Here is a 24819-nt window from a genome sequence, read left to right as displayed (position 1 = left end):
GATATAAAGTCACTTGCCTTTATTGGGCGGGTATTTTGGACAACCCTCTGTCTCTGCAACTGCAATTCCTCTGCCTTCAGAAGGTTGGCTTTCTTTTGCTCCTCCAAGAGAGCCACGTTTGCTTGCATCTGGGCTTGCTGGCCAGCAACAAGGGCTTTCAATATGTCCTCCATTTCAGTCGGCGGGGAGCCTACGGCCAACTTGGAAAACTGGGTGATCAAACCTTCGGTATCCTCCTCTGACATGCACTATTAACGCTTGAGCGTGCCCGTATTCTCCACCATCTGTGACGTCACGAGAGGCTACACAGCTTTCAGCGGGATTGCTCAAGTAGTGCAAGGAGACAAGGTTCAAACAAAACAAGGATTTTATTATAGGTCTTGGGAAATTAACGAAAATATAACAAAATTCTGTTCTCTTGTGGCTCTTTAAGGGTTAACAGTTCAGGGAGGTCTCTTCCACATCCAAAATCATAATTCTCACTCGCTCAGATAACTTTTCCCCAGCCTTACTGTAGTCCACGTTGCAGCTAGTGGCCAACCCAGCAAAAAGTCCTTCCAAATGTCTCTCACGTATTTCCACAGGTGCATATATCCAAAGGTGAGTATTTCCCAAAGGTAAGTATCTCCAAATCCTTATATTCCTCATGGAAGTGGACGTGCAGCACTCTTGTCCTCCAGAGAGCCCAGGTTGGAGACTGTGTCTCTTCCCTTCCCAAACCTTCAGCTCATCAGCTCCTCATTTGTTTCAGCTGCGTGGGAAGATTGGCCATAGAGGGGTGGAGTTCCCGACCATACCAGCAGATGGAGCCATAGCTGTCTGGGTTTTCAGCCACCTCAGGGGGATGTAACGTCCCTCCAGGACACAGCCTCTCGTGACATCACAATATATATATATATAAATAAAATAAGAAAGGGGCCTCTTTCATATAGATACAGCTAATTAGATTCCTTAAAGGACAACCTGTGATGTGGCCTATATCACTGAATCGTGGCATTCACCTGAGTGATGCCATGACATTTGTGTAGGAGGACCTGAATACATTCTAGTTAGGACACAGTAACATTCAGTGGAGAGCAATGCCCCATAACAACTGCTGATCCACCCCCATGGAGTTGCAGATGAGACCGTTAATAGAGCATGTCTTAAGACTGGAAACAATAGAGCCGTTGAAGAAGAGTCAAAGACAGAGAGGAGTCTTAACCGAAGAATGTTGCACGCAGATACGTCGGCTAACCGCCATCTCCAACTCAGCTGGAGAGCTCCCCTGGAAGCCCACACGCTGCCTGATTGCTTCTGAAAGGGGAAAACCGACCGTAGAATACTTCTCCCCGGGATTGAATCCGCAATCTGACAATAAAATCATCGGGTTCCAGTGTCATATACGTTTTTGTCCCACTGGAGCACCCATCTTCTTCACTCCATCGATTGTTATCTACCATGAAGCTCTTTGGTCCGGAATTTGGGGGGAAGCCTGCCAACCTTAGTTTTATTTGATAGGCATTGTACCCAGATGCGGTTGGGTAAATATTGGGAGGGAGGAGGGGGGATTGCAGAGGTATGCCCAGTCTCGTGCAAGGCATGCAGGTTGGCGACTCCAAACAGGCGCCAGTTGGGCGTGATATGATCAGCATGCAGATTTATCGGTCCCGATTACGTTTTACTGTAGCACATCTCCAGACCATCCAGAATTCCACAAATAGTTGCAGCTAAGTCATAACCTCCCTTATCTTGTCTCCTGCTAATACTTTCACGATTCTATTGTAGTCCGTGTGGGTTATAATGACATTATGAAGGGCAGCTCTGAACAGTTGAAACTGGATTTTAAAGAGCTGATTGACTCTCTGTTAGACACAAACAAAAAACTGATCATATCTGGCGCTGTGCCCTCTCTGAATCGTGGAATTGAACGCTTTAGCAGGATTCTTGCTCTTCACAACTGGCTACGTGATTATTGCAGCTCAATGGGTGTAACTTTTGTTGACAATTTCGATACCTTTTGGAAACAAAACACGTTTTATAAGGAGGATGGGATCCACCCAAATCATTTGGGGTCCTGGATCCTTTCACAACATTATAATGCTGCATTGAGACAATGACTTATCAACTTATCAATGACCCAAGCCCAGCTCAGCTAATCCCTACCATTGTGATGCAGAGTTGTCATAATGCTTTAGCAAATGTACATTACACCAGGGGCGTCAGTAGATACAATATAAGTAACCTAATTTATGTCCCTCTAACTGCCCTAAATGCCTCTGCTGATCCTACAGCTATTGTATGCAGTAATCATGTGCCTAAGAACCAGATTTATACTGTTAGCACTGAGCCGGTGTGCCCTAGGAGGAAGTCCACTGTGTGCAGCTCACCCTGCACTAACATGAAGAACATGAGCACATCTACTGCTGCTAAGCTTCCCAGTAAAGCAAGAAAAACAAGTAAGCATCCCAGAAGAAAAGTGCTCAAAATAGCCTACGTTAACATATGTACAGTGAGGGAAAAAGTATTTAATCCCCTGCTGATTTTGTACTTTTTCCCACTGACAAAGACATAATCAGTCTATAATTTTAATGGTAGGTTTATTTGAACAGTGAGAGACAGAATAACAACAACAAAATCCAGAAAAACGCATGTCAAAAATGTTATAAATTGATTTGCATTTTAATGAGGGAAATAAATATTTGACCCCTCTGCAAAACATGACTTAGTACTTGGTGGCAAAACCCTTGTTGGCAATCACAGAGGTCAGACGTTTCTTGTAGTTGGCCACCAGGTTTGCACACATCTCAGGAGGGATTTTGTTCCACTCCTCTTTGCAGATCTTCTCCAAGTCATGAAGGTTTCGAGGCTGACGTTTGGCAACTCGAACCTTCAGCTCCCTCCACAGATTTATTATTATTATTATTATTATTATTTTCTATGGGATTAAGGTCTGGAGACTGGCAAGGCCACTCCAGGACCTTAATGTGCTTCTTCTTGAGCCAGTCCTTTGTTGCCTTGGCCGTGTGTTTTGGGTCATTGTCATGCTGGAATACCCATCCACGACCCATTTTCAATGCCCTGGCTGAGGGAAGGAGGTTCTTGAGCAGGGGGACCTTGCGGGCGCTGCAGGATTTCAGTCCTTCACGGCATAGTGTGTTACCAATTGTTTTCTTGGTGACTATGGTCCCAGCTGCCTTGAGATCATTGACAAGATCCTCCCGTGTAGTTCTGGGCTGATTCCTCACCGTTCTCATGATCATTGCAACTCCACGAGGTGAGATCTTGCATGGAGCCCCAGGCCGAGGGAGATTGACAGATCTTTTGTGTTTCTTCCATTTGCGAATAATCGCACCAACTGTTGTCACCTTCTCACCAAGCTGCTTGGTGATGGTCTTGTAGCCCATTCCAGCCTTGTGTAGGTCTACAATCTTGTCCCTGACATCCTTGGAGAGTTCTTTGGTCTTGGCCATGGTGGAGAGTTTGGAATCTGATTGATTGATTGCTTCTGTGGACAGGTGTCTTTTATACAGGTAACAAGCTGAGATTAGGAGCACTCCCTTTAAGAGTGTGCTCCTAATCTCAGCTCGTTACCTGTATAAAATACACCTGGGAGCCAGAAATCTTTCTGATTGAGAGGGGGTCAAATACTTATTTCCCTCATTAAAATGCAAATCAATTTATAACATTTTTGACATGCGTTTTTCTGGATTTTGTTGTTGTTATTCTGTCTCTCACTGTTCAAATAAACCTACCATTAAAATTATAGACTGATCATTTCTTTGTCAGTGGGCAAACGTACAAAATCAGCAGGGGATCAAATACTATTTTCCCTCACTGTAGATTAAGAAACAAGGTTCATGAAATCAATAATTTGCTAGTAACAGATGACATTCATATTATGACTATCTCTGAAACTCACTTAGATAATACCTTTGATGATACAGTGGTAGCAATACAAGGTTATAACGTTTACAGAAAATATGGAAATGCCAATGGTGGAGGCGTTGCTGTTTATATTCAGAACCACATTCCTGTGAAGATTAGAGAGGATCTCATGTTAAATACTGTTGAAGTAATATTGCTACAGGTTCATCTGCCTCACCTAAAGCTCATTCTGGTGGGAAGCTGCTATAGACCACCAAGTAATAACAGTCAGTATCTGGATAACATGTGTGAAATGCTTGATAATGTATGTGATATCAATAGAGAGGTATACTTTCTGGGTTTTTTAAATATTGTCTGCCTTTCATCAGGCTGCCCACTCAAGAGAAAGCTTAAAACTGTAACCAGTGCCTGCAACCTGGTTCAGGTTATCAGTCAACCTACCAGGGTAGTTACAAACAGTACAGGAATTAAATCATCAACATGTATTGATCATATCTTTACTAATGCTACAGAGATTTGTTTGAAAGCAGTATCCAAATCCATTGGATGTAGTGATCACAATATAGTAGCCATATCTAGGAAAACCAAAGTTCCAAAGGCTGGGCCTAATATTGTGTATAAGAGGTCATACAATAGGTTTTGTACTGATTCCTATGTTGTTGATGTAAAGAATATATGTTGGTCCGTGGTGTGTAATGAAGAGCAAACAGACACTGCACTTGACACATTTATGAAATTGCTTATTCCAGTTACTAATTAGCATGCACCCAGTACGAAAATGACTGTAAAAACTGATAAATCCCCGTGGATTGATGAGGAATTGAAAAATTGTATGGTTGAGAGGGATGAGGCAAAAGGAATGGCAAAAAAGTCTGGCAGCACAACCGATTGGCAAACATATTGCAAATTGAGATAATGTGACTAAACTGAATAAAAAGAAGAAGAAACTACACTATGAAACAAAGATAAATGACATAAAGAATGATAGTAAAAAGCTTTGGAGCACCTTAAATGAAATTTTGGTAAAAAGGCAAACTCAGCTCCATCATTCATTGAATCAGATGGCTCATTCATCACAAAACCAACTGATATTGCCAACTCCATTAATTATTTTTTCATTGGCAAGATTAGAAAACTTAGGCATGACATGCCAGCAACAGTTGCTGACACTACACATCCATGTCACGGTTTACTAAGCCAGAACCCAGAAGCAGACCAGGACAAGGTAGGTTGAAACAAAGGTGAGTGTTTATTTAATAGATCCACGAGTGAGGCTGAATAATCCAGGGAACAGAGCGGGTGGCGTGGATGGGTTGTTGAGGGTGCAGTGGTAGGTCCAGTAATGGCTCGGCAGCCGCCGACCATCAGGCAGAGGTTGGGTGAAGGTTCCGGATGAGTGACTGCAGATGGAACAAAACGGAGGTAAGTACAAAACAAGCAAACAAGGTGCAAAACAACAAAACTAACGCTACATGCTCTAAGGCTGATCCACTGATAAACATACTGTTCATGGCTAACGATCCGGCAGGGAATGGATGTCAGGTCAGAGCTTATGAAGGTGATGATCAGGGCCAGGTGTGCAGATTGCTGATGGAATGCAGGTGTGGAAATCAGGAGAGCTCCCGCCTAGCAACGTAGCCCGGCAACCAGGCAGGGAGCGTTCCAGAACCCTCGGGAAACTGGAGATCCCGAGCAGAAAAACTAATACACAGACAGGAACCGACTCAGACTGCCGGAATCGTTACAGTACCCCTCCGACCAACGCCACCGGGCGGACTCCCCGGAGCGCCAGGATGGAGGCGGTAGAAGTCACGAATGAGGTCAGCATCTAGGATCTGTCGCCGCGGAATCCAACTCCTCTCTTCAGGACCATACCCCTCCCAGTCCACGAGATACTGGAAACCCCGGCCCCGCCGTCTGGAATCCATGATGCGTCGCACCGTGTAGGCAGGACCACCTCCGATCATCCGAGGAGGAGGAGGAGGAGGCGGAGGAGGCAACAGAGGACTGAGGAAAACAGGCTTGAGGCAGGAGACATGAAAGGTGGGATGGACTCTGAGCGTCCTCGGTAGTTTGAGTCGAACTGCCACCGGATTGATCACCTTCTCCACCACAAACGGACCAATGAACTTCGGTAACAACTTCCTAGACTCAGTCCGTAGAGGAAGATCCCGTGTGGCCAACCAGACCCTATCTCCGATGGTATAGGTGGGAGCGGGGATCCGGCGACGATTCGCCTGGAGCTGATACCGGTCCGAAACTCTAAGGAGTGCCTTTCTGGCCCGATGCCAGGTCCGGTGGCAACGACGAATATGGGCCTGAACAGAGGGCACTGAGAGCTCCTTCTCCTGAGAAGGGAACAAGGGGAGGTTGGTAGCCATACAGGCACTGGAAGGGAGACATCCCAGTGGCAGATGTAGGGAGAGTATTGTGGGCATACTCAACCCAAGGCAACTGAGAGACCCAGGAGGTGGGGTTGGAGGAGACAAGGCAGCGTAGCGTGGATTCCATCTTCTGGTTGGCTCTCTCCGCCTGACCATTAGATTGGGGGTGAAAACCAGATGTGAGACTGACTGTAGCTCCAATGGCCAAACAGAAGGACTTCCAGACAGCAGAGGTAAACTGAGGGCCACGGTCGGAAACGATATCACTGGGCAAACCGTGGACCCTGAAAACCTCCCTAACCAGGATCTCGGACGTCTCCGAGGCAGAGGGAAGCTTGGCAATTGGCACAAAGTGGGCGAACTTGCTGAATCTGTCCACGATAGTCAGAACGACCGTGTTCCCCTCAGAAGAGGGCAACCCAGTGACAAAGTCCAGGGCCAGATGCGACCATGGTCGCGGGGAATAGGAAGGGGGTGAAGTAGTCCAGAGCTGGGCCGATTGGTACTCTTATTCTGCGCACACACTGGACAGGCAGCAACAAAACCCCGAGTATCCTCGGCCATGGCAGGCCACCAAAAAGCGTCTGCGAAGAAACGCCATCGTCCGAGCCACGCCAGGGTGACAAGCCATCTTGCTGGCGTGGGACCATTTGAGGACAGCAGGACGAACCGACTCAGGCACAAACAACCGACCCGGGTGGACCGTTACCGGGACCGGGCTGCGTCCGAAGGGCCGCCATCACCTCCTCCTCAATCTTCCACATAACTGCTCCCACGACGCAGTTCGGGGGAGAATTGTCTCGGTCTTGGACCCACTCTCTTCCGTCTTGGAGAACATCCGGGACAAGGCGTCCGCCTTGCCGTTCTTAGATCCAGGTCGGAACGTCAGGGAAAAATTGAATCGTCCGAAAAACAACGCCCACCTGGCCTGACGGGAGTTGAGACGTCTAGCCGATTGCACGTAAGCAAGATTCTTGTGGTCAGTCCAGACAATAAACGGTTGCTCCGCCCCCTCCAACCAGTGGCGCCACTCCTCCAAGGCAAGTTTCACCGCGAGAAGCTCCCGGTTACCCACATCGTAGTTCCTCTCCGCAGGCGAAAGGCGACGAGTAGTAGGCGCAGGGATGGAGTTTACTGTCCGTGGAGCATCGCTGCGACAGGATGGCGCCAACTCCCACATCAGACGCGTCCACTTCAACGACGAACTGACGGCCCGTGTCCGGTTGAGAGAGAATCGGTGCGTTGGTGAATCGCCTCTTCAAATCCAGAAACGCTCGATCCGCCTCCGGATTCCACTTGAAGGTCCTGATACTGGAAGTCAAGGCAGTTAACGGAGCGGCCACACGGCTGTAATCCCGGATGAATCTGCGGTAGAAATTCGCAAACCCCAAAAATCTCTGGAGCTGCAATCTCGTACCGGGCTGGGCCCATTCCAGAACCGCTCTAACCTTCTCCTGGTCCATCCTAATCTCTCCCCTGGAGATGATGTACCCGAGGAAGGATGTCGTGTGGGCGTGAAACTCGCACTTCTCGGCCTTCACGAACAGGCGATTCTCCAACAATCGCTGCAGAACCTGCCGGACATGCTGGACGTGGTCGGAAGGTTCCTTCGAGAAGATCAGAATGTCATCCAGGTAAACAAACACAAAGAGACCGATCATATCTCTCAGGACGTCGTTCACCATACTCTGGAATACCGCTGGAGCATTGGTCAGTCCAAACGGCATCACCTGATACTCGAAGTGACCCATCGGTGTATTGAAACCCGTCAACCACTCGTCCCCCTCTCTGATCCGGACCATGTGATACGCATTGCGTAGGTCTAGCTTGGTGAACACCGTAGCACCCTGTAAGGAGTCGAAGGCAGAACTCATCAAGGGCAGGGGATACTTGTTCTTGACCGTGATGTCATTCAACCCCCGATAATCAATACACGGTCGAAGAGAGCCATCCTTCTTACCCACAAAGAAGAATCCTGCCCCCAGGGGGTGATGACGAGGGACCGAACGAGACCAGCAGCTAGGGACTCCTTGATGTAGGTCTCCAAAGCCTCACGTTCAGGTCGGGAGATACTGTATAACCTTCCCTTGGGGTAGACAGCTCCAGGGAACAGGTTGATGGCACAATCATATGGTCGGTGGGGAGGGAGTGACAGAGCCTTCTGCTTACTGAACACTTCCCCCAAATCGTGATATGTCTCGGGAACCAGGGACAAATCTGGGGGTTTAGCCTCAATCACCTGACTGGGAACCGAATGGGGACAGGCAGTCTTGAGACAGTTAGCATGACAATCAAGGCTCCAACTCGTTACCTTGCCCGTCACCCAATCGAACGTGGGATTGTGTTCCTTCAGCCAGGGGTATCCAAGGACCAGAGGAACATGGGAAGACGGCAGAATGAAGAATGAAATCATCTCAGAATGATTCCCCGACAACAGCATCTTAACCGGTTCAGTCCTCATCGTGATACGTGCCAGACTACTGCCGTCCAGAGTGGTAGCTTCAATGGCTTCCGGCAATTGCTCCTTGGAAAGCCCCAGCTGTTCCACCAACTCGGCATCAAGAAAGCTTCCATCGGCACCTGAATCGATAAAAGCGTTAATCGCTAAGTTCTGATTCCTGTTCATAAGGGTAGCCGGGAAACGGGGTCTGACAGAGGTATTGAGAGGTCGAAACTGGCTCGCTAAAAGTCCTCCCAACTTTAGCGAGCCGCGCAGTTTGACGACCGCCGGGAACAAGTGGCGAGGTAATATCCCGAACCACCACAGTAGAGGCAACAGTTAGTCCTACGTCTGTGTTTGCGCTCCTCCTTGGTTAACCCGTGCCGCCCCACTTGCATGGGTTCAGAATCGGGAGACAGGACCTCTCCACTAATCCTGTGTGGTGGACGATGATCGACGTATTCTGGTCCAATCCCCGACCCGACTGGAACCTGAGAAGCTGATCGGTTGGACGGGACCCATTGCTTCTCCCTCCTTCGCTCTCGGACTCGATTATCCACCCGAATAGACAAGGCTACCAAGCTGTCCAGGTCACTAGGCTCCGGATAGGAGATCAACTCATCCTTGAGCTGCTCCGACAGACCCTGGTAAAAGGCCGCTTGCAGAGACTCCTCATTCCACCCACTCTCCACAGCCAACGTCTTGAACTCGATCACGAAGTCGGCCACGCTGCGAGTTCCTTGGCGAAGCGAAACAGGCGCCTAGCTGCGTCCCTCCCTCGGACGGAATGGTCGAAGAGCTTCCTCATCTCGGCCGTGAACCCCTGGTATGAAGCCATGCAGGGATCCTGTCGTTCCCAAACGGCTGAAGCCCACTCCAGCGCTCGACCACGCAGCAACTCAATCACAAAGGCTATCCTAGCCTTGTCTGTGGCATAAGAGTAGGGCTGTAGATCGAACACTAACCCACACTGCATAAGGAAGGAACGGCATCTTCCCAGCTCCCCCTCATATTTATCCGGCGTCGGAACCTTGGGCTCACGGAAGGACACAGCTCCAGAAGCGGCAGGCGAGATGGGTGAAACCGGTAGTGGATCCTCCACCGGAAACTTGCGCTGGTTCTGGACCTCCGTCAGACCGGTAGAAAGGTTCGAACTGACAACGCGATCTCCTGTAGTACCGTGCTATGATGGCCCAACATCTTCTCCTGATGGGTAATGGCATGGCGAACAGAGTCCAGGTCCGCTGGGTTCATTACTGGCCGGATCGTTCTGTCACGGTTTACTAAGCCAGAACCCAGAAGCAGACCAGGACAAGGTAGGTTGAAACAAAGGTGAGTGTTTATTTAATAGATCCACGAGTGAGGCTGAATAATCCAGGGAACAGAGCGGGTGGCGTGGATGGGTTGTTGAGGGTGCAGTGGTAGGTCCAGTAATGGCTCGGCAGCCGCCGACCATCAGGCAGAGGTTGGGTGAAGGTTCCGGATGAGTGACTGCAGATGGAACAAAACGGAGGTAAGTACAAAACAAGCAAACAAGGTGCAAAACAACAAAACTAACGCTACATGCTCTAAGGCTGATCCACTGATAAACATACTGTTCATGGCTAACGATCCGGCAGGGAATGGATGTCAGGTCAGAGCTTATGAAGGTGATGATCAGGGCCAGGTGTGCAGATTGCTGATGGAATGCAGGTGTGGAAATCAGGAGAGCTCCCGCCTAGCAACGTAGCCCGGCAACCAGGCAGGGAGCGTTCCAGAACCCTCGGGAAACTGGAGATCCCGAGCAGAAAAACTAATACACAGACAGGAACCGACTCAGACTGCCGGAATCGTTACAATCCAAGTATATCTGACCAAATTATAAAAGACAAGCATTGTAATTTTGAATTCCGTAAAGTGAGTGTGGAAGAGGTGAAATTATTATTGTTGTCTATCAACAATGACAAGCCACCGGGGTCTGACAACTTGGATGGAAAATTACTGAGGATAATAGCGAACGATATTGCCACTCCTATTTGCCATATTTTCAATTTAAGCCTACTAGAATGTTTGTGCCCCCAGGCTTGGAGGAAAGCAAAAGTAATTCCGCTACCTAAGAATAGTAAAGCCCCTTTACTGGCTGAAATAGCCGACCAATTAGGCTGTTACAAACTGTTAGTAAACCATTGGAAAAAATTGTGTTTGACCAGATACAATGCTATTTTACAGGAAACAAATTGACAACAAACTTTCAGCATGCTTATAGAGAAGGACATTCAACAAGCACTTAAACAAATGACTGATGATTGGCTGAGAGAAATTGATGATAAAAAGATTGTGGAGGCTGTTTTGTTAGACTTCAGTGCGGCTTTTGACATTATCTGTCATAGTCTGCTGCTGGAAAAACCTATATGTTATGGCTTTACTCCGCCTGCTATATTGTGGATACAGAGTTACCTGTCTAACAGAACACAGAGGGTGTTCTTTAATGGAAGCCTCTTCAACATAATCGAGGTAGAATCAGGAATTCCCCAGGGCAGCTGTCTAGGCCCATTACGTTTTTTCAATCTTTACTAATGACATGCCACTGGCTTTGAGTAAAGCCAGAGTGTCTATGTATGCGGATGACACAACACTATACATGTCAGTTACTACAGCAACTGAAATGACAGCAACACTTAAGAAAGAGTTGCAGTTAGTTTCAGAGTGGGTGTCAAGGAATAAGTTAGTCCTAAATATTTCTAAAACTAAAAGCATTTTGTTTGGGACAAATCATTCACTAAACCCTAAACCCTAAACCTCAACTAAATCTTGTAATAAATAATGTGGAAATTGAGCAAGTTGAGGTGACTAAACTGCTTGGAGTATCCCTGGATTGTAAACTGTCATGGTCAAAACATATTGATACAACAGTAGCTAAGATGGGGAGAAGTCTGTCCATAATAAAGTGCTGCTCTACCTTCTTAACAGCGCTATCAACAAGGCAGGTCCTACAGGCCCTAGTTTTGTCACACCTGGACTACTGTTCAGTCGTGTGGTCAGGTGCCACAAAGAGGGACTTAGGAAAATTGCAATTGGCTCAGAACAGGGCAGCACGGCTGGCCCTTGGATGTACACAGAGAGCTAAAATTAATAATATGCATGTCAATCTCTCCTGGCTCAAAGTGGAGGAGAGATTGACTTCATCACTGTTTGTATTTATGAGAGGTGTTGACATGTTGAATTCACTGAGCTGTCTGTTTGAACTACTGGCGCACAGCTCGGACGCCCATGCATACCCCACAAGACATGAGGACACACCAAAGGTCTCTTCACAGTCCCCAAGTCCAAAACAGACTATGGGATGCGCACAGTACTACATAGAGCCATGACTACATGGAACTCTATTCCACATCAAGTAACTGATGCAAGTAGTAAAATTAGATTTAAAAAACAAATTAAAAAACACCTTATGGAACATTGGGGACTGTGAAGCAACACAAACATAGGCACAGACACATGCATCCACACACACGATAACATACGCACTATACACACACATATGTGGTAGTGGTGGAGTAGGGGCCTGAGGGCACACAGTGTGTTGTGAAATCTGTGAATGTATTGTAATGTTTTTAAAATTGTATGAACTGCCTTAATTTTGCTGGACCCCAGGAAGAGTAGCTGCTGCCTTGGCAGCAGCTAATGGGGATCCATAATAAATACAAATACAAATACAAATGTGTCTGTCTCCTTCCTCTCAGATCTCAACTCCCTGCTGCTCGGACACAGATTGTTCAATGAAATGGACTCCATCAGTGAGCTAGATTTCCTCAGCCCCCTCCCAGAGCCCTCTGCCTCAGGTACACTACAAGCTGTTCCAATTAAATATATTTAGCATTTCTATGACCAATGACCTTTGCAATTTTCGCAGTGGTTTTTCCACAGCCATTTTGCATAATAAACAACGTGCTTCCATTAATGTAATTTACTTTGATTTCCTCAGCAGCTGTGCTACCATATGTCTGTCTGTCTGTCTTCTTTCGGTGCAACACAGGGAGTTTGTTTGTTGACTGACATGTGACTTATATGTATGTCTCCTCTCTTCAGAGGTGTCCCTGATGACCTGGTGGTTTACATCCTGTGGGGCCAGTGGCCCCAGAGGCCCCACCCAGGCCCAGTGTGACAGCGCGTACCGCAACACCAACGTCAGTGTCACTGTGAGTAAGGACGGCCCGTTCAAAGGAGTGCAGATCTGGAGGGTACCAGCCACCAACAGATACATGTGGGTGCAAGTTTTGATATGTTCTTCTAATGTTGTAGAAACATGAACGCCACAGACAACAACTGTTTTTGCAATCGGAACACTTTTGCACTAGACTAAACCATAGGGTAGAGATGCTTGAAACAAGCCCCTTGACCAATGATTGCATCTGTACATCAATATTGACAGCTGGCAGCACAACCTGAGAAATCAGTCAACTGATTAAATACAGGTTAAATACTACTCTGTATCAACTTCATGTCACGTATCTGCTAGACCGATCAATATAGGCAAGTCTCTGGAGTATCAAGATTGATTTCCACATCATCCAGGTTAGGGGAGGGAGAGTATGACGTGGGCTCAGCCCCTGCCTGCCTTCCTGCACTGTGTGTGTGTGTGAGTAAGACTGGGGCAGAGTAAGAAGCATGACTCACTGGATGGAGACTTAGATTAGTCTATCTGTGCTCACTCTCTCTCGCCCTAATCTGGCCCCTACCAAGGTTCCATGTAGAACCATTTCCACAGAGTGTTCTACATGGAAATCAAAAAGGGTTCTACCTGAAACCAAAAAGGGTTCTACCTGGAGCCAAAAAGGGTTATTCTATGGGGACAGCCGCGTAGTCTGGGGGCTCAGCTGAGCTCTGATTACAGTAAAACTACAGCTATGTCAATATTAACCATGATTTGAGCTGATGAAACAAGTTAGTGTTCATCTGTCAGGCACAGCCTTGACTTTGCCGCTGTTACAGCCTGATCCGAAGTGCTGTGAAACTTCTGATCCACTATAGAGACCAAAACCGGCTTGACTTCTTTGACTCCTTTCTGCAATGTTCACTCCGTCTATTAGTTGAGTAGCCACTGTTATAAGGTCACCCAAGCCCCAAGCACCAAACATGGCCTTCAGTGGTCTCATCATGTGTTTACTGCATAGAAATAGAATGAATATAATGGGCTTGTAAGCTCTAACCCTGGCAATCTGACTGGTAAACTTGTAGGTACACTCGCAATTGCTGCCTGATATTGTGATGCAATAATTTCTATGGTATTTTGGAATGTTCTATCAACTGATGCTGGAATGCCATGGTAATGTAGCATGCTCATTTCAAATGATGCTAACTTATTTGGCTCGTACAATGGAATGTATTTTTTGTAATGTCAGTTGAGTTGATTCAACAAATCACAGCACATATTGAAGGGTACACTTCCTGCTTTTACTTCCTGGCATAGGCGCACTCAAAATTGCTGCCAGTCCACCCATTATGCCATCATTGACTTGAATAAAGACACACTTTCTATTCATTCCATTTCTATGGTTTACTGTGCCCTCCTTAGGATCTCAGCCTATGGAGCCGCAGGTGGCAAAGGAGCAAAGAACCACAACAAGCGCTCCCACGGGGTCTTCATCTCAGCCATCTTCACTCTTGAGAAGGGAGACATCCTGTATATACTGGTGGGACATCAGGGGGAGGATGCCTGTCCAGGAGTGAGTCGTAGAGGGGAGAGTTAGGCTACCTCGGGTGACATTATGGGTGGATAAACGGTCACACTTTATTTGGATAGTCCGGATTTTCCATTTGTAGATGCTCTACATATGGCCGTACTATCAACAGATATCTGTTGATAAGTAACTGATTGCTAAGGTTACGGTTAGGGTTAGAGTTAGGTTAAGAATAAGGGTTAGGATAAGGGTTAAAGTTAGGGCTATGGTTAGGGTTAAGTTTAGGGTTAGAATAATGGTTAAGGTTAGGGTAAGAGCTATGGTTAGGGTTATTAGATAGTTAGTTGAAATGTTACTGATATCCAAATAAAGTGTTACCGGATAACCTGCTGTTCAAATATGTCCGACTCATTTTAGTGAGCGTTAACTTTCCTTTCAACTTTCTGCTATCTCTGGTACCATCCTGAAAGTCTTTACCTCCTGATGGTATGAAAGGAACATCTCAGACTTGCAGCCACTCTCTCTCTGATCTAACCGCATCCAATTGTTCTCTGTAGAGAAATCCCCTGACACAGAAGATCTGCCTGGGGGAATCCTCGGTGATAGAAGATGAGTTCACTGGTGAAGAGTGGGCAGGAGGAGGAGGGGGAGGCGGAGGAGCCACCTATATCTACAAGGTAAGAGACCATCCTCTTTACCTAACTTGAGTCAACTGTTCTCTGCCTTTATCTCATCTCCACAAAATGAAAGCCATGATGGTGTCCATCAGAAGCACATGTAGCTGTTAGATATTACATTTTAGTCATTTAGCAGACGCTCTTATCCAGAGCGACTTACAGTTAGTGAGTGCATACATTTTTCATACTGGCCCCCCGTGGGAATCGAACCCACAACCCTGGCGTTGCAAACGCCATGCTCTACCAACTGAGCTACACGGGACCCACAGGGAGTTATGAACCGATTGATAAGCTTAGAAGAACTTCTGAAGCCATTCTAAAATATAATTTATCATGGTATTTATCTACAGATGTAGTGTTACAAGCAGTAGAGGTCAGATGTTATGTTAACTGGTTTGTACAAGAGCCCTTTAACCTAGAAGTTTTATCTCTTTGAAATGCTGGATTGGCCCCTAAGCTGCATTATGGACTATGACAGAGGGTAGAGTGGTACTCTTAAAAGCAAATTGCAGTCAAAAAATGTGATTTTCCTGTGTTTTATATATATTTCCACACTATGAGGTTGGAATAATACTGTGAAATTGTGAAAATTATGATAATGCCCAATAAGGGCTCTATTTCTGGCTGGCGTTAAGGCGGCACTAGTGTCAAATGCACAATAGTTTGCATTTTCCAGCCCTAACACCAGGTTTACCTGTCTAATATCAGCTCGCTTGCGCTCAGATAGGCGGGGTGGAAATATTTAAGGTGTGTCCTTAAAAACATAATCCAAACTGCTAATTTCAGGCAGCGCTGATAGGGATATTTAAGACCAACCAAAAGCTGGTTTTAGCGGTACCGCAGTTGGTTATGGCATGAATTCTGACAGCGGAACCGCAGTCTATCCATCCGTGAAGCACACTGCCCATGTGCGCATGGAACATGGGTAGCCTAATGTGCTTTTGGTGCCTGTATACTTCGTATTTAGAAACATTTAATTAAAAACCAAGCTTTGTCTGCCCAATGCGAAGTAGTCAAGACTGTCGATAAAGGGTTTGGCTCCTGAGACCGCTTGGAAATAAATCTTAATCACCAAAGCTTTATTAAAATATCTAGTTTGAGAGGAGTAAAACAGTGAGCTGATATTCCCTTTTTATCTATGCATTGTAAGCAGGCCCACATTATTTGAGCCATGCTGGTCCCGTTTTGGACATGCGTAAAAAACCCCTCCATGATGTAGGCTACGTGTCCATGCCCATCATGAAACGAGAGATGAGAACCTTGGTGAATAATGTTGAACCTCGTATTTAGAAGTTATCTGTAACCGGTAAAAATGTCTTGTTTTCCGTTTCATATGTTCAAAACCCAAGCCTTCCATTAGGCCTGCTATAACGAAGGCTGGTTCAACAGCAATCTGTCTTTTCTATCCTAGAGATTTTATGACATCATTACATTTGACATTTATTTATTGTTGTTGTAAAAAAACAACAGATTTGCTTGTTTTTTATTTTATTTTATTACAACCAAACTTATTAGAATGATTCACCTTCCTGGTTGTATGGTGACAACGTAAGTGGCACACTTGTAATGTAACTTCTGGAGATGTGTGAATGTGATCTGATCTGTAAGAGGGTTCCGATTATGTTCATAAAACATAGGCCTATTTGGGAGCAGTATAACAGTGAGTGGACATTCACCCTTTCTGTCAGCTTCCTGCCTCCTGTTTGTCTCCGGGCCTCTAGAGGTCATCTGTGTTCCCCTCTGCCTTAGTTCTTCCTCGTGTGTGTCAGCTTCCTGCCTCCTGTTTGTCTCCGGGCCTCTAGAGGTCATCTGTGTTCCCCTCTGCCTTAGTTCTTCCTCATGTGTCCTAATTAGCTTGATCCAGGTCACCTGTGCCTTGTTTCCCCTTGTGTATTTTAGCTGTGTGTTTTCCCCTTGTTTCTCACTTGGTTATTGCGTCCTGACTATGTGTCTCCTGCTTTGTCCCACCGTGTCTGTCCTAGTAAGTTGTTCAAAGTTATCTTTAGTTTGTTTTTCTCCCCTCGTGGAGTTGTTTTGTTTTGCCTCCTGTTTTGGAACATTAAATCTACTTGCCTGGAGTATTGCCTTGGGTGTTTCATTTGGGTCCTACAACACCTCCTCTGTGGCTAAGGGGTAGTACCCCCAGCTCTCCACATCTGAGACCGGAGTTTCTAGCCCGGTTTGTGACAGAATAACCAAGTCAATCATGGACCCAGAAACACTCAGTTCCCCGGACCTGTTGGCGGTGATCACTCGACATGAGGCTTCTTTCCAGCGCCATGAAGCCGTTCTCAGCCGACAAGAGGAGCTGATGGCTAGTCATTCTCAACTCCTGGCCGAAATGATGAGTTCCCTCCGCCAGCTCTTTGAACGCCTCCCTGGTCCTCTCCCTTCCCCCAGGTCACCCCCCAGTGACGACAGGTCGTCTCGGTTGGCGGAGCCCCGACTACCACCTCCCAAGCCCTTTTCTGGGGATCCAAGCTCTTGCCAGGGTTTCCTCACCCAATGCTCCCTCACCTTCGAGCTCCAACCCTCAAGTTTTCCCACAGACCGTTCCAAGATTGCCTACATCATTACCCTTCTTTCAGACAAGGCGCTCGCCTGGGCTTCTGCGGTGTGGCAGTCCCAGGAGGCCTGTTGTGACTCCCACGCTGCATTTGTAGAAGAGTTCAAGCGGGTGTTCGATCATCCTGTCAGTGGGCGGGAGGCTTCCAAGCGCCTACTGTCTCTCCGTCAGGGGCCCCGAAGCACGGCAGATTTTGCCATTGATTTCCGGACCATAGCAGCAAGGAGCGGATGGAATGATGAAGCGCTGAGGGTCTGCTTTCAGGGAGGGTTATCTGAGCCCCTTCAAGATGAGTTAGCCACCCGAGAACCAGCTGGTGATCTCGAGTCCCTCATAGCCTTGGCCATCCGCCTGGACAATCGTCTAAGAGAGCGGAGAACGGCTCGCCGTCAGGTGTCTCATTCCCAAGTTCCTCTGAGCAGCTCTGTTTCTCCTGTTTGGACTCCGTCATTCAGAGCTGCCCCGGCTCCTGAACTGCTCCAGGATTCCCCGGAGAGCATGCAGTTAGGCCGTTCCAGGCTTTCTCCCAACGAAAGGGAACGTCGCATGAGGGAACGTCGGTGCCTCTACTGCGGGGTTGCCGGCCACTTCCGCTCCACTTGCCCCGAGCTTTTGGAAACGCCTGTCCCCGCCCAGCTACAGGAGGGCTGTGATGGGGAGAGTTAGAGCGCCTCCTACTAACGCTGTCCTGGCTATTCCAGCCACTCTGTCCTGGGGGGGCCACCAGCATCGGGTCCAGGCTATGATCGATTCCGGTGCCGCAGGTGATTTCCTGGATGTAACCTTGGCTAAGGAACTTAAGATCCCTACCCAACTACTTCCTCAACCCCAGGCAGTTACAGCCTTAGATGGCAGACCTCTGGAACCAGGAAAGGTTACCGAGGCGACTCAGTCCCTGCGACTTACTATCTCTCAACACCAGCAGGAGGAGACCTTCTATCTCATTGACTCTCCCGAGTATCCTATTATCCTGGGTCACCCTTGGCTATGCAGACATAATCCCCAGATCGACTGGCCTACGGGCACCATTCTAAGCTGGGGTCCCGCCTGCCAACTCACCTGCATGCTTCAGAGTCCCTCAGCCCCTAGTACCCAGTTTCAAGAGTCTGTTGACGTCTCCCGAGTCCCCAGTGTTTACCATCGGTTCAAGGCAGTGTTCAGCAAGGCCCGGGCTACTTCCTTACCGCCTCATCGCACGTATGACTGTGCCATTGATCTACTCCCTGGGTGCTGCCCTCCTAGAGGTCGGATCTTTTCCTTGTCCTCCCCGAGCACGCAGCTATGGACACCTACATTAAGGAGTCCTTGGCAGCCGGCCTCATCTATGCCTCTACTTCCCGGCTGGGGCGGGCTTCTTTTTTGTTGAAAAGAAAGACGGGGGTCTTAGGCCTTGTATTGATTACCGGGGACTCAACAAGATCACGGTTCGGAATCGATACCCCCTTCCTCTCATGGCCACTGCTTTTGAGCTGCTTCAAGGGGCTTCCATTTTTACTAAGCTGGATCTCCGCAATGCTTACCATCTCGTGCGGATCCGGCAAGGAGACGAATGGAAGACGGCGTTCAACACGCCCACGGGGCACTATGAATATCGGGTGATGCCGTTCGGGCTCACCAATGCCCCCGCAGTATTCCAAGCCCTGATTAATGATGTTCTCCGGGATATGCTTAATCTGTTCGTCTTCGTGTACCTGGACGATATCCTCATCTTCTCGAGGTCACTGAAGGAGCATGAGGGGCATGTTAGCAGGGTTCTCCAGAGGCTCCTTGACAATCACCTCTACGTTAAGCCTGAGAAGTGTGAATTTCATGTTTCTCAGACTCAGTTTCTCGGGTTTATTGTCACTCCTGGGCACCTAGAGATGGATCCCAAGAAGGTCAAGGCGGTCCACGATTGGCCCACACCTGCCACGGTCAAGGAGGTTCAACGGTTCATTGGCTTTTCTAACTTCTATCGGAAGTTCATTAAGAATTTCAGCTCGGTGGTAGCCCCCTTGACGACGCTTACCAAGGGAGGAGGGACCAAGATTCACTGGGGTCCGGGAGCAGCAGGGGCCTTCGAGGATCTCAAGCGCCGCTTCACGTCTGCTCCGATTCTGGTGACCCCTGACCCAGAGAGACCTTTCGTGGTGGAGGTGGACGCCTCAGAGGTGGGGGTGGGAGCCGTCCTGTCACAGAGGGGTGCGGATGGGAGATTACACCCTTGTGCCTTCATGTCTCGCCGCCTGTCTGAGGCCGAGCGCAACTACCACGTGGGGGATCTAGAGTTGCTTGCGGTAAAACTGGCATTGGAAGAGTGGCGCCATTGGCTTGAGGGGGCTCAGCACCCTTTCCAGGTTCTCACAGACCACAAGAACCTGGAATATCTCCAACAGGCTAAGCGGATGAACCCTCAGCAAGCACGATGGTCCCTTTTCTTTAATCGATTCCAGTTCCTCCTGACTTACCGACCTGGCACCAAGAACGTCAAGCCGGATGCTCTGTCTCGAGTCTATTCTCCCGAGTTACAAGAGAAGCCCTTGGCATCGATTATTCCGAGGTCTAGGATCGTTGCACCTCTTCAGTGGGAACTAGAAAGAGGGGTACGAGAAGCTCTTGTCCAGGAGCCCGATCCAGGCGGTGGTCCTGCCGGTCGCCTGTACGTTCCTCTCTCTGTTCGGGGCCGCGTCTTGCAGTGGGGTCATGAGTCGCCCTTGACATGCCATCCAGGCAGTGCTCGCACACTGGAGTTCCTCCGACGGCGGTTTTGGTGGCCGTCCATCAAGAAGGACGTGCAGGTCTATGTTGAGGCCTGCCCTGTGTGCAACCAGGGAAAGTCGACACGCCAGCGACCCCAGGGACTGCTCCATCCCTTACCTGTTCCTCGAAGGCCATGGTCACACCTTTCTCTGGACTTTGTTACGGGACTTCCTCTATCCCAGGGCAACACCGTCATCCTAGTGGTGGTAGACCGGTTCTCTAAGGCTGCCCGGTTTATTCCCCTGCCCAAGCTGCCCTCGGCTAAGGAGACTGCTGAGCTCCTCATGAACCATGTCTTCCGGATATTTGGTATTCCCCTGGACGTGGTCTCTGACCGAGGTCCCCAATTCTCGTCCCGGTTTTGGGGGCCTTCTGCAGGCTTGTTGGGGCCACAGCCAGCCTATCGTCGGGGTTCCATCCAGAGTCTAATGGCCAAACGGAACGGATTAATCAGGATCTGGAGACCACCCTGCGGTGTATGGCGGCCAGTAATCCCACGTCTTGGGCCACCTATATCATTTGGGCTGAATATGCCCACAACACCCTCCAGTCCTCAGCCACCGGATTGTCCCCCTTCGAATGCCAGTTCGGTTACAACCCTCCATTGTTTCCAGAGGAGGAGGCGCAAGTTGGTGTTCCCTCGGCCCAGCGCTTTGTCCAACGCTGTAGGCGGACCTGGAAGAAGGCCAGGCGTGCCCTCCTTCGGACCTCCCAGAGATACCAAAGTCAGGCTAATCGCCACCGCCGGACGGCCCCTAGTTTCCGAGCTGGTCAGAGAGTTTGGTTGGCCACAAAGAACCTGCCCCTCCGGGTCGAATCCAGGAAGCTTTCCCAGAGATACATCGGGCCTTTCCGCATTGCTAGAAAGGTTAACCCTGTGTCGTATCGTTTGGTTCTCCCTCGCTCCCTTAGAGTTAACCCCACTTTCCATGTTTCACTCCTTAAACCTGTCTTGTCTTCTCCCTTTGCCCCCCACGCAGACCCCGCCACCTCCCAGGATCATTGACGGCCAGCCAGCCTACACAGTCCGCCGGATACTGGACTCCCGGAGGGTCCAGAACTCTCTGCAGTATCTGGTGGACTGGGAGGGCTACGGGCCGGAGAAGCGCTCCTGGGTTCTAGCCAGGGACATCCTGGACCCAGGTTTGATCCGAGATTTTCGCACCCTGGGGCCAGGGTGTTCTGGAAGGAACGTCAGGAGTCGTTCCTAGAGGAGGGGGTCCTGTCAGCTTCCTGCCTCCTGTTTGTCTCCGGGCCTCTAGAGGTCATCTGTGTTCCCCTCTGCCTTAGTTCTTCCTCGTGTGTGTCAGCTTCCTGCCTCCTGTTTGTCTCCGGGCCTCTAGAGGTCATCTGTGTTCCCCTCTGCCTTAGTTCTTCCTCATGTGTCCTAATTAGCTTGATCCAGGTCACCTGTGCCTTGTTTCCCCTTGTGTATTTTAGCTGTGTGTTTTCCCCTTGTTTCTCACTTGGTTATTGCGTCCTGACTATGTGTCTCCTGCTTTGTCCCACCGTGTCTGTCCTAGTAAGTTGTTCAAAGTTATCTTTAGTTTGTTTTTCTCCCCTCGTGGAGTTGTTTTGTTTTGCCTCCTGTTTTGGAACATTAAATCTACTTGCCTGGAGTATTGCCTTGGGTGTTTCATTTGGGTCCTACAACACCTCCTCTGTGGCTAAGGGGTAGTACCCCCAGCTCTCCACATCTGAGACCGGAGTTTCTAGCCCGGTTTGTGACACTTTCTATTTATATGGGATCTTTGCCCAGCTACTGTGAAAAGTTTGGATGTGCGTAAAACCCTCCATAGTCTGCATTGTTCTAATATTAAAACAAGTTGTTGTTTTGAGAATTTGATTCTAATTATTCATTCTCTTTTTAGGCCTTATCAATAAGAAATGTAATCTTGCTTATTGACAATGTTTGGCATGTCAATGCTCAGCCATAATTACAGTAGGCCTAGCCCCAATATCAGTGTGAATGCTATTGAAGCCGTGCAATTACGTAGAACAATATGGACTGCAAATGGGTTCAAGTTAACGTATTTAGCAAAGATAGGTCTACATTTAGTTATTTCGTTTCTGTAAGCCATTTAACAAACTATAATGGACTAACATTGGAACTGGAGTTGATACCAAGGCAGTACATAAAAGACTGTAAATACACAACTTGAAGCAACCACATACAGTATTTCGCCATGGAGCACGTCTGATTGGCCAGTGAGGGGCCAAGCCTAGACACACCCACAACTTGTTTATTCATCAAAACCCAGCCCTTTCGCGCCAACGCCAGCAAGTGCGCCGATAATTGTGTAAAATAGCAAAAATATTTCTGACACACCCATTAACCTATAGCGCTACTGCCTGCGCTTAGATTGACCATTGCATTCGGTTTGTTAAAATAAAGCCCTTAGTGTAAGAGCTTTTTGAAAAGACCGCCTGAAGTTTCAGCCTGTTTTAAATAATATGCCATTTAGCAGACACTTTTATCCAAAGCGACTTACAGTCGTGCGTGCATAAATTTTTGTGTATGGGTGGTCCCGGGGATCGAACCCACTACCTTGGCGTTACAAGCGCCGTGCTCTACCAGCTGAGCTACAGAGTTTTGGCTCGCCTGGTGACATCACCAGCGATAAATTACAGTTCCAATCCTCTCTGCCAATAACAGGTAATTTTCAGTTTTCACCTCCCCGCTCAGACCACTCCCAGACAGTCCTAGCAAATTTCTTGCTTGAGAAAATGCTCTTTACTAAGAAGCTTTATTTTTTATTTTTTTACCATTTTAATTGAAAACAATCACAGTAAGGTTTAATTGTTACCCAGAAATAATTTGATATTGAGATAAAAATGACTGCATTGGACCTTTTAAGCTGCTATTGTGTTTGACTGTGCCCCCTGCCAGATGGAGGGTGGGGTGCTGGTGCCTCTACTGATAGCGGCTGGTGGTGGAGGGAAGGCCTACCTAGAGGACCCAGAGAGCAGCCTGGACCAGATTCCTCTGGAGCAGTATGAGAACGACACAGTGGCCTCCAGCTCCAATGGCAAGACTGGAGCAGCAGGTTGGTCGGGTTGCCCCATCACTTCACCCCCTCCAATTTTCCCTTCCCTCTGAGATTATCTTCACAGAGCTAGCTATCTGCTTCTTGAAAACACATGGCTTTCATTTCTCTGACTGCTAAAGCTCCTACTTGAGCGTCTTCAGTAGAACGTGTCAGAGAAAGGGCAGGAGTGCATGTGTTTGTATCAAGCTGGCCCTGACCCCTGGTTATCCTATGGGTCCGCTCATAATCTTGGTTGCAGCCTTTTGACTTATGCAACTATTGAAAAGGGAGAAAATACATACTGTATATGGCAGTACTGTATTAATGTACTTGGAAAAGATTAATGGAACAATTCCAGTAAATCCTCCTTGACCAGCGGGGTCTTGTGGAGCAATTATCGGAACATCTTATGCAAACATCAATGGAAGAAGTGTTTAGAGAGCGTGATGGCTAAATGAGGTGTGTGTGTGTGTGCTGCAGGGGGAGGTGGAGGCTGGAAGGACTCGTCCAGCCAGCTGTGGGCTGGGAAGTCTCTCCTGGAGGGGGCCGAGGGGGGTTCTTCCTGCCCCCAAGCCTTATCCAAACTGTCCTGGGCCACCTTCGGGGGGTTCGGAGGGGGAGGGGGAGCCTGCACTGCTGGAGGAGGAGGAGGTGGATACAGAGGTAATCTAACACATACACATAATAATATTTACTGCTTTCCTATGTGCCATACTGTACTGTTAGGGGTGTTATTATAGTATTTAAGATCCTCCCTCTGTAGCCTCCTGCTCTTTTCTAGCTGGGATGAATCGGACAAATACATTTATGCTGGAGAATTTCCATTGGCCCCAAGGAAAGGGGCAGGCTGATAACATTCACTGCTTTTCTGTCTTTATCTGGTATAATTTAAAAGTCGTGGATTGGTGACAGAATAAACATCCCTCTCTGAATGTTGTGATATTATGAGACAGATTAAACCCATACTGAGATCATGAAAGATCCTGTTCTTTGTTTTGGCTGGGGAAGAAAGTTCTACTTAATTGACTGATAAGATTGGAGGTCCATTTGGCTCCTCTGCAAAACATGGCACACACTGAGAGGAGATATGTACAGATTGAGAAACATTCGATTTCTTTCAGCATCGTTAATATACCACACATACCACACATACTCGCTACACCCACAATAACATCTGCTAAACATGTGTATGTGACAAATACAATTTGATTTGATTTGATACCCAAATCAAATCAAATCAAATGTTATTGGCCACATGCACCGAATACAACAGGTGTAGACATTACCGTGAAATGCTTACTTACAGCCCTTAACCAACAATGCATTTATTTTTTAATAAAAAAAGTAAAATAAAACAACAACAAAAAAGTGTTGAGAAAAAAAGAGCAGAAGTAAAATAAAATAACAGTAGGGAGGCTATATATACAGGGGGGTACCGGTGCAGAGTCAATGTGCGG

The 24819-nt window shown here is 47.9% G+C and overlaps 1 protein-coding gene across 1 annotated transcript in view; it reads left to right on the top strand.

Moving 5' to 3' along the window:
• The window catches only part of LOC121539139 (leukocyte tyrosine kinase receptor-like), a 133089-nt gene that overhangs the window by 87143 nt on the left and 21127 nt on the right, over window positions 1–24819 (top strand). The window contains exons 11-16 of the mRNA XM_041847412.2: window positions 12414–12512; window positions 12760–12934; window positions 14246–14396; window positions 14909–15028; window positions 23224–23380; window positions 23843–24025. Coding sequence (XP_041703346.2) covers window positions 12414–12512; window positions 12760–12934; window positions 14246–14396; window positions 14909–15028; window positions 23224–23380; window positions 23843–24025 — 885 coding nt within the window. The remainder of the gene's footprint in view (window positions 1–12413; window positions 12513–12759; window positions 12935–14245; window positions 14397–14908; window positions 15029–23223; window positions 23381–23842; window positions 24026–24819) is intronic.

Source organism: Coregonus clupeaformis, chromosome 25, assembly GCF_020615455.1.
Source record: "Coregonus clupeaformis isolate EN_2021a chromosome 25, ASM2061545v1, whole genome shotgun sequence".
In the NCBI taxonomy this organism is placed as follows: domain Eukaryota; kingdom Metazoa; phylum Chordata; class Actinopteri; order Salmoniformes; family Salmonidae; genus Coregonus; species Coregonus clupeaformis.
The sequence above is the reverse complement of the archived record's forward strand: the minus strand, read 5'-3'. Positions and strand labels throughout refer to the sequence as shown.